General features: G+C 30.5%; 1 protein-coding gene across 1 annotated transcript; it reads left to right on the forward strand.

Moving 5' to 3' along the window:
• Window positions 1-684: 684 nt before the first annotated feature.
• On the forward strand, window positions 685-7556 carry LOC143076674 (E3 ubiquitin-protein ligase RNF185-like). The gene is made up of 5 exons (XM_076252516.1): window positions 685-983; window positions 2934-3065; window positions 3669-3726; window positions 4347-4464; window positions 5672-7556. Exons 1-5 carry the CDS (start codon window positions 820-822, stop codon window positions 5767-5769), a joined length of 570 nt encoding a protein of 189 aa, XP_076108631.1. The 5' UTR covers window positions 685-819; the 3' UTR covers window positions 5770-7556.
• The last annotated feature ends 1300 nt before the right edge of the window (window positions 7557-8856 follow it).

Raw genomic sequence — 8856 nt, forward strand, 5'->3', positions numbered from 1 at the left:
TTTTTCGCCATCTTGGATTGTTAATAGCAGAGAACTGAGGTTTAGATTTTCAGTTGAATTGGCAAAATTTGATGAAGGAAAGTAGATAACTAATTTCTCATATGAATTTTGATTTAAAAGAACAAATACATTAACTTTTAACTTATATATATATATATTATAAAATTCCTTCATGAAATAATTTAATAATATGACTTTTTTGTTAACTCCCCTTTTATGACTCAGTTGGAAAATATTTGATGAAACATAACATAACATAACACATAACATAACATAACACATAACATAACATAACACATAACATAACATAACATTACACATAACATAAAATAACATTACACATAACATAACATAACATAACATAACATAACATAACATAACATTTGCAATATTGATTTTATTTTATTAAAAAAAATTAGTGCTTCATATATATTATGTTTTGGTTATTTTGCAAGATACATGCATATGCTATTTGCTTAGAGTTAATTTTTGGTGCTGCTTTTAATTATTTATTACATGCTGCATGCCTTGTTTTATTTGTTATTGTATATGTTTTTATATTCGGTGAAAAGCTCATTAGAGCTTATGCTTGAATTGTTTGTCAATATGCCGAATCCAAATAAAGTTTTATTTACTTATTCGGCAACATAGAACTGACACTTTATCTTAAAAATCTGTTATACGCATGTGTAATGGAACGTCAACAAAATTGACTTCCTGTGTTCTAGAAACAGAATGTAAACACATTTTCGACGTTTTAGGTGTTAATACTAGAATTGATATAGTTTTAATGAAATGAAAAGCATTAAGTAAAGTAAAATGAGTTCCACTACACAGACACCAGAAGGAGCGGAAGGTGGGTGTGATGTTCCGCCGAACAAATCTGAGACACCTGAAAACGAAGACTCCACATTTTATGAATGTAACATTTGTCTTGACACTGCCAAAGATGCTGTTGTCAGCATGTGTGGTCATTTGTTTTGGTAAGTATATTATTCCACTGTATATTGTTTATAGGCCTAGTGCAAAATAAAGAAAAGTCAAACATATCTGATGTCACTCAAGAGTCGAGTTGATATATATTTTGTAATTGGTTATCCAGATCAAGGAGTGGGGATACATTTTATATCAGCCTTCTGATGGTTCTTATTGGCAGTCACTCTTGTATGATTTTAAGAAGGCATTCACAGTACCTGTTCATTCATAGTCACTATTTCATAATGTTTGAAACAGCTTCACCTTTCCTGGTAGATATATATCTATAATACTAAAATTACGAGGTCCAATTTGTCAGCCGTCATCGGGTAAAAACGACAAATCAAAGAATTCAACTCTATATAGAACTAATATAGGACAATGGTGTAGATTAAAAATTACACCACTCCAGACCCTTTTGTTTTCCACAAAATTAATATTGCCAATAATTAACAAGTTCCGGGTCAAATCCGATACCGATACCAATAGTATATTCACCTGTTAGCTATTACCTTATCTGTACGTTCCGCATTTGACAGGCGCACCACCAAACGGTGCATTTAGGATTTTGCTATATACACGGGTCATAATCAAAGGGCTGACACTACTAAATTCTATCATTGTCAAATTGTTCCCTATTGTAGTTTTATTCAGCAATCAGCAAGACTTTCTAAGATAACTAATATAGGAAAATGCTGTTGATTAAAAAATACTCCATTCCTGGATAGCCAGGACCTTTTGTTTTCCAAATAATTAATATTACCAATAATTGATAAGTTCCAGGTCGACGGGTTCAAACAGAAAGATTGGAAAGCAAAAAAAAAACTGTGTATTTTTATAATCGACATGACTTTATCAGATGACAATACCAATTACTAAAATAAGGCTTAGGCATAGTTATATACTTTAAGTCAGTCACGGACCCGCGATATCACGGGTGTGTACTTGATATATAACCATATGCATATGCAAGTTGAGTACATTTTGTACTTACTCCTTAAACTCAGGTGTTAGAGCTGTGGCTTAGTGTGCTACGTTTTGTACATGTAGGTGATCCAGAGTTGAATCCTGAATACAGTTATGAAATTTTGAAGACTTATCTTTATGATCTTACTCCAGTTTCAAAATAATTAAATTGGCACCAAATATAAACTTATTTAAAAAATTATCCAAAACCCATTTGGGAGGTTAACTCTTAGGGGTTATAAATGTGCATTTTAATCCATTATCCACATTTAAAACATTCAAAAATCACATTAACAGTTGGTGATCTTTAATATAAATGAAGCTGTAACTGTATACAGTTGTACATTGTATATCATCATCATCAGAAGACATTCATCATGTTCATTAGTCATGATAATATTTATTCATTTTTTCACAGTCAATGATTTTTATTACATTTGTACTGTACTTTTACTACAACCATGACAACAGTACAACACATACATTTTGTACTTGTTTCATCAATTTACATTATACATGTTATGCATTTATATGAGACAAACTTATTAAATGACCAAGTCACTGACAGACATGCACACTGTACATGTACATAATGTACATGATTTATATATGTATGTTATTGTTGACTATTTTTCCTTATTACATGTATTACATTAATTTTAATTCAAGTCCATATGTACATAGCACACAAGTTTTAGGAAGTTCTTCACTCTTACATGTTGTTCCTAGGAGTCTACTCCCTAATTGGGAGGAGAAGAAGAAACAGACTAAACATATTTATTTTGTGTATTTATTTCATTTTTTGGGGTAAAAACTTGTCTTGCATATATATGCATGCATTAATATTATATTTTAAATATTACTGGTACAGTGTTCATGGAAGTAGTCAACTTATTGTCACTCAGAAAAGAATCATGCAGTGTCAAATAGCTAGACATGCTAGATATGATATAATTCAACCATATCTCTATCTTAAATCAATACATTTTCAGCTGGCCATGTCTGCATCAGTGGTTAGAAACAAGACCTAACAGAAAACTGTGTCCAGTTTGTAAAGCTGGAATAGATAAAGATAAAGTAATACCTATTTATGGCAGAGGGTCAACCGATAAAACTGACCCAAGGTAGGTTAAGGAGTGAATTATAGAACATGTAGAATAATCATGATAATAATGTAATATACCTTGCAAAAAGTCACCTGTAAAATTTTAAAATCAAAGCATACATTTCTCGTTTCTCGTGTTTTTATATACGATTAGACCGTTGGTTTTCATGTTTGAAGGGTTTTACACTAGTAATTTTGGGGCCCTTTATAGCTTGTTATTCGGTGTGAGCTAAGGCTCCGTGTTGAAGGCCGTACATTGACCTATAATGATTTACTTTTTTTTAAATTGTTATTTGGATGGAGAGTTGTCTCATTGGCACTCACACCACATCTTCCTGTATCTATTTACATGTGTGTTGATGATCGTAAATGTGAAGTAATGTTATGTTTAGAAGAAAATCCCAACACTAGAACAGTGAACAAAAGATCTGTGTATATATTAGTAAATGTCAGATCATTTCTCCTTGTTAGCAGTTCAGAAATTATTAAAAATATTGCATCAATTCATCTTCAACAATGTATCTTTAGCTGAATTAAGTATTAATTCTTGTACATTTATCATGTTTATACAAGTCTGACATGAAGGCTTGTGGATATAATTTTCATGTTTTTATTATTGTAGAGAAAAGTTACCTCCAAGACCCCCAGGTCAAAGAGCAGAACCTGAAAATAATGGAGGGGTGAGTTTTACAAGTTATTCTTTAATTTAACATAATTTTTATTGGTACAATTACTGATTTATCATGAATATAGGATAATTCATACTTTCTATGGCAAATTGGACAGTCAAATATTAAATGTTCATTGAAAGACAATGTTCCAACCAAGATTTGAAGATAGTAGCAGTAGGGTGGTTATTTAAAAGAAGAACACTAGCAGTTCCATTTTTTTTAAGTGAAAAGAAGATGTGGTATGATAACCAATAAGACAATTCTCCACCTATTGTTTTAACACATAATTATTCAAACTGAAAGTTTACTACCAAAGTGCACACAAGTCATGCAAATAGAGGAAGCTTTAGCAATAAATAATACTGAAATTTCAGAAATCGTTTTGTGCATTCATTATTGGGACTTTAAAGCTAAAATGCGATTTTAATTTTTGTGATTTTGAGAAAAATCCTGTTTAATTCATATTTTTTTTCTCACAAAATTCGAGTTAAAAATTATTGAGATTATAACCGTGTCGCATTTTTCGCAACACATTTGTAATTAAAACGTTACAATACATTTGTAATACAAAACATGCAATAATTTTACAGATAATGAACAGAATAAAACATAAAATAAATTCTTTCTAGGCTTTTCCTGGATTTGGATTGGGCGATGGAGGATTCCAGATGTCTTTTGGTATTGGAGCTTTTCCTTTTGGAATATTTGCATCAGCATTTAATTTTAACGATGGAAGACCTGCTCCAGGTATGTTTAAAACAATTTGATATTTTGTCTTTAGTTATTAACTTATCTTGATAAAAAGAGGGACATTTAAACTCAAAAATCGAAAACATAACTGATAGTATCATGGCTAAAAAAGAAAAACATCAACAGACAAACAATAGCACACAAAACACAACATAGAAAATAAAGACTAAGCAGCACGAGCCCCAACAAAAATTGGGGGCGATCTCAGGTGCTGGAAGGATAAGCTGATCCTGCTTGATAAATTTCATACCTAAAAATACTTTACTGAATAATTGCATTATTATTAAAACTCATTCAAAAGACTAGTGGCAAAGTAAACTCTTCAAAATATTGACATAGATCTTTAAGCTTGAATAGGTGCTTCATACATGTATCTCCAGATCTATATAATCAATTAACTATAATATCTCTCTTCAAGTAGGTATAGGGGTGTAGTGTTTGTGATCTTACTTATTTTGTCCTCCAATTTCATAAGTTTAAGGTCTCAAGACTCAATTTTCAACTGTCAAATAATACACTTGTGTATTTGTGACTATAAAGTCATATATTGATTCAATATGATCTTTAAAATATACCACATGGTTGATCTGACTTAAATGTGAGAATTGATGACATATCTTAAAGTTCAGATTCTTTGAAAAAATAGTGGATCTAGCTCTCTTCAATTCAATTGCTATACCCTGCAATGATCTATACATATACATAAAAGGTTTGTCATGACCTTTTATATAAATCTGGTTGTTGAAATGAATTTGTACTGTTTGTTTAAGGCTTTATTTAAAAAAATACTGTTTTTGCTCTCAAAAAAGGGGAAGTAACTTTTATCAAATTTAATATTTTTATTCACAGCCTTTATTTAATATTTGGTTGTTCAAGGTTAAAACCAGCAAATTGTTGGAATTATTTCATACTGTATATATTTGGACTTCAGAAAAGTTAACTATGTAATTATATATCAAAATTTACTTCACCAGCTCTGAAAAAAGGGACATAACTTTTATTATAAAATTTAAATATGTTTATTTACAGCCTTTACTCATATTGAACAACCAACAAATTATTGGAATTAATCATTACTGTTTATGGTAGGTTTTAGAAAAGTTCTGTCATGATAGTGTTTTCATTGTTAAAATTTATTTCATTAGGACTGGAAGAAGGGAGATTACTCTTATTCTGATTTTAAAATGCTTTCTTTTATTTACAGCTGCACCAGGTTCACCACATCACACAGAGGAACAATTCCTGTCTAAAGTTTTCTTATGGGTGGCCGTGTTGTTTATGTTTTGGCTGCTCATAGCCTGATTCTGTTATGAATGGATGATTCTTAAATTGAAAGGGCATGTGTTGTGCATATGGAATGAGTGGACATGGATGAAAATTAATATATTGATTATATTTTGTTTAGAAATACATATTTTCTGTAAAGCTATCGTGAATGTTATAAGGAGACTGAATTTGAAAATCAGTCAAGAAAGTAAATTGAAATTGACTTGTGATTTATTTACTTATTTGTAAAACAATGATTTGTATATTAAGAAATTATATATAGTTAACTTTGAAAAAGGTTGCTCTTTAGATAGTGAACTTTCATTGTTTATCATATATATTGATATAATTTATTGACAGGGTAATTTGATATGATGTTTTGTATCAGTATTTGTTCCTACTAATGCAATGTCTTGTCAAATATGTGTGATTTTTTTTGCCAAAAGAGATATATGATTTGTTACACATGTAATTTGCAAAAATCGCAATAATAAACATGATAAATGCACATTATAATTTCGGATTTACAGTATGCCCTGCAAGTCAAATGATCTGAGCTTAAACCTTATGTTTCTTTAATATTATTTTATGTTTGTTATGTTATCCCAGCAATGGAGAAGATGGAACTAAGTTGAAAAACTTGTGTCTAATCCATTTGTTTTGAACAATAAAATATTTTTAAACTAATCCCAGCAACATTATTGTTTATTGTGCAATAGAGTGTTATTTATTATATCCTAAAGCATGTAAAGATACAACTTACAAATACTAAATATACATGTAGCCACACTAGGTCACATCAAACCCAAAAGATACAACTAACAAATACTAAATATACACGTAGCCACACTGGGTCACACCAAACCCCAAAGACATACTAGATAATTAATTCTAATTTTTTTTTTTATATTATATTAAATTTGCTTCAAATGACTTTTTTATTATGCTTAAAAATTTATAAATATAGCTAGGCAATTACACACACATGAGAGTCAAATTATTTTCGATTGAAAACTGGAAATGAAGATGTGTGCGACATGTGAAATTACCAGCACTATTATTACAATGATAAGCGGAAACAGAATTCTAACAAAACAATAAGCTGGATCTGGGATCAGAAGCCCCCAACGAGACCACCTTATATGATCAATATGGGTATATCTTAGTCTTAATATTAAAAATGCTATGTAAGCTTGTTTCATTTATAGAGGCATTATCAATGGTATTTTTGTTTATGGTTGATAAGTTTTGTTATTATATTTTTCATATTAAGAAGTGAATGGAAACTTTGATTCATTAAAATTAACTGGTTTTTTTTGTCCCTATTGTATCAATGAGGATAACCATATATTTATTGTTAGCATCCTTTCTAATTTTTTAAAGGTCAATGTTACAATCATGTGATATATTGTATAGAATTTTATTCCTTATTATTTGCTGATAAAACAATACTGTAGATTCATTATTATTCGTTGGATAACAATTTTCGTAGATTTTGTGGATACAGGTGAGCCACGAAATTAAATGTTCCAGGACTGACAAATTTCCAATAGACTTGTATGCAGACTTTGGCAAAACCACAAAATTAAATATCCACAAACATGTACGTTTCCTTCATCCACAAAAATTGACACTAATGAAATTAAAGGAATCTACAGTATGTGTTTGTTATTTAGTATTCTTAAATTAAAATGTTGTGTTTGTGTATGGTACTTTAATGAGAGATTGTTGTTGTCTTGATGCAGAGAATAGATATATATGTGTGTGTCTGTGATAGTGTATTAAAAACAGAAACACAAATAAATATATGACAGAGTACACTAGCTAATTCTTTTGTTTAATTTTTTTCTCTAGCAGGCAAAATGATTTAAGAGTTTGAAAAATTTAGTGTGATTTGGCATTCAACAAGTTGAACATAGATTTACCTAAAATATCTGACCCCCTTTATCTAACTTGGATTTTTCCATTGGTGAAAGGATCTCTTTGATAAGTTAACACCACCTTCTGGATTGGGAATTTTACTCCCAATTTTACTCTTATAAGAGGGTGGTAAAGGGGAAACGGGAACATATGAAATAAAAATTGCAAAAACGTTGCACGGAAAATAAAAATAAGGAAAAATGGAGCATGAGAAAAACAATTGTGAACATCAATGGAATATGCACTAGAAGTTATTACTCAGCGGTTCTTGGAGATCATTCAGTCATTCTTTACTGACATGGAGACCCTGCAGTCAACTCTAAACATCCTTGTTGCCTATTTGAGTAAAAATCATAGTAAATTAATATCCTGGGAACACAATCTCCGGACTAACTTTAAATTTAGTCCTGGTTTACTTATTAATCAAATGTGGGACAAGCAAGATAATTTAAAAGTACAGACACAAAACACTGAATATAGATAAAGGAGAACACGAAGCACGCACAACGAACTAAACAAAAGAAAAAGTGATATAAAACATCAAAATACATAAAACATAAAAAATAAAAAGGCTGAAAATGTTGCACGAAAATATCCCTTTACCACCTTCTTTTAAGCTAGTTTCTATCGTTATATCTTTAATAAGAAATATTCATTTATTCAACTCCAAAAATCAATTAAGTTTGAATGATTTTACTTTTCCATAGAAAAATGAATGAAAAGAGATGCTGGGTGTATATCAATGAAAAGGCAACCAAATGCCTTGAAAAATGTAATACAGTGGTAAACACAAAATATTTTTTAAAGCATTAACATATAACAGGAGACAAACACTGTCCAGGTTCCTGATTTATTACAAACAGTTGTAAACCTTTAACATGGCCTGAACCACAGAGACAACATTTCAAACTGTTGTTTACCTTTAACATAGCCTGAACCACAGGGACAACATTACAAACTGTTGTAAACCTTTAACATAGCCTGAACCACAGAGACAACATTTCAAACTGTTGTTTACCTTTAACATAGCCTGAACCACAGGGACAACATTACAAACTTGTTAACCTTTAACATAGCATGAACCACAGGGACAACATTTTAAACTGTTGTAAACCTTTAACATAGCCTGAACCACAGGGACAACATTTCAAACTGTTGTAAGCCTTTAACATAGCCTGAACCACAGGGACAACATTACAAATT

This window comes from Mytilus galloprovincialis, chromosome 5 (genome assembly GCF_965363235.1).
Source record: "Mytilus galloprovincialis chromosome 5, xbMytGall1.hap1.1, whole genome shotgun sequence".
NCBI lineage: Eukaryota > Metazoa > Mollusca > Bivalvia > Mytilida > Mytilidae > Mytilus > Mytilus galloprovincialis.

Coding starts and splice junctions, on each gene's coding strand:
- LOC143076674 (XM_076252516.1), top strand. CDS start 820: ATGAGTTCCACTACACAGACACCAGAAGGAGCGGAAGGTGGGTGTGAT. Junction 3,066..3,668: donor ACCGATAAAACTGACCCAAG/GTAGGTTAAGGA, acceptor TTATTATTGTAG/AGAAAAGTTACCTCCAAGAC. Junction 4,465..5,671: donor CGATGGAAGACCTGCTCCAG/GTATGTTTAAAA, acceptor TTTTATTTACAG/CTGCACCAGGTTCACCACAT.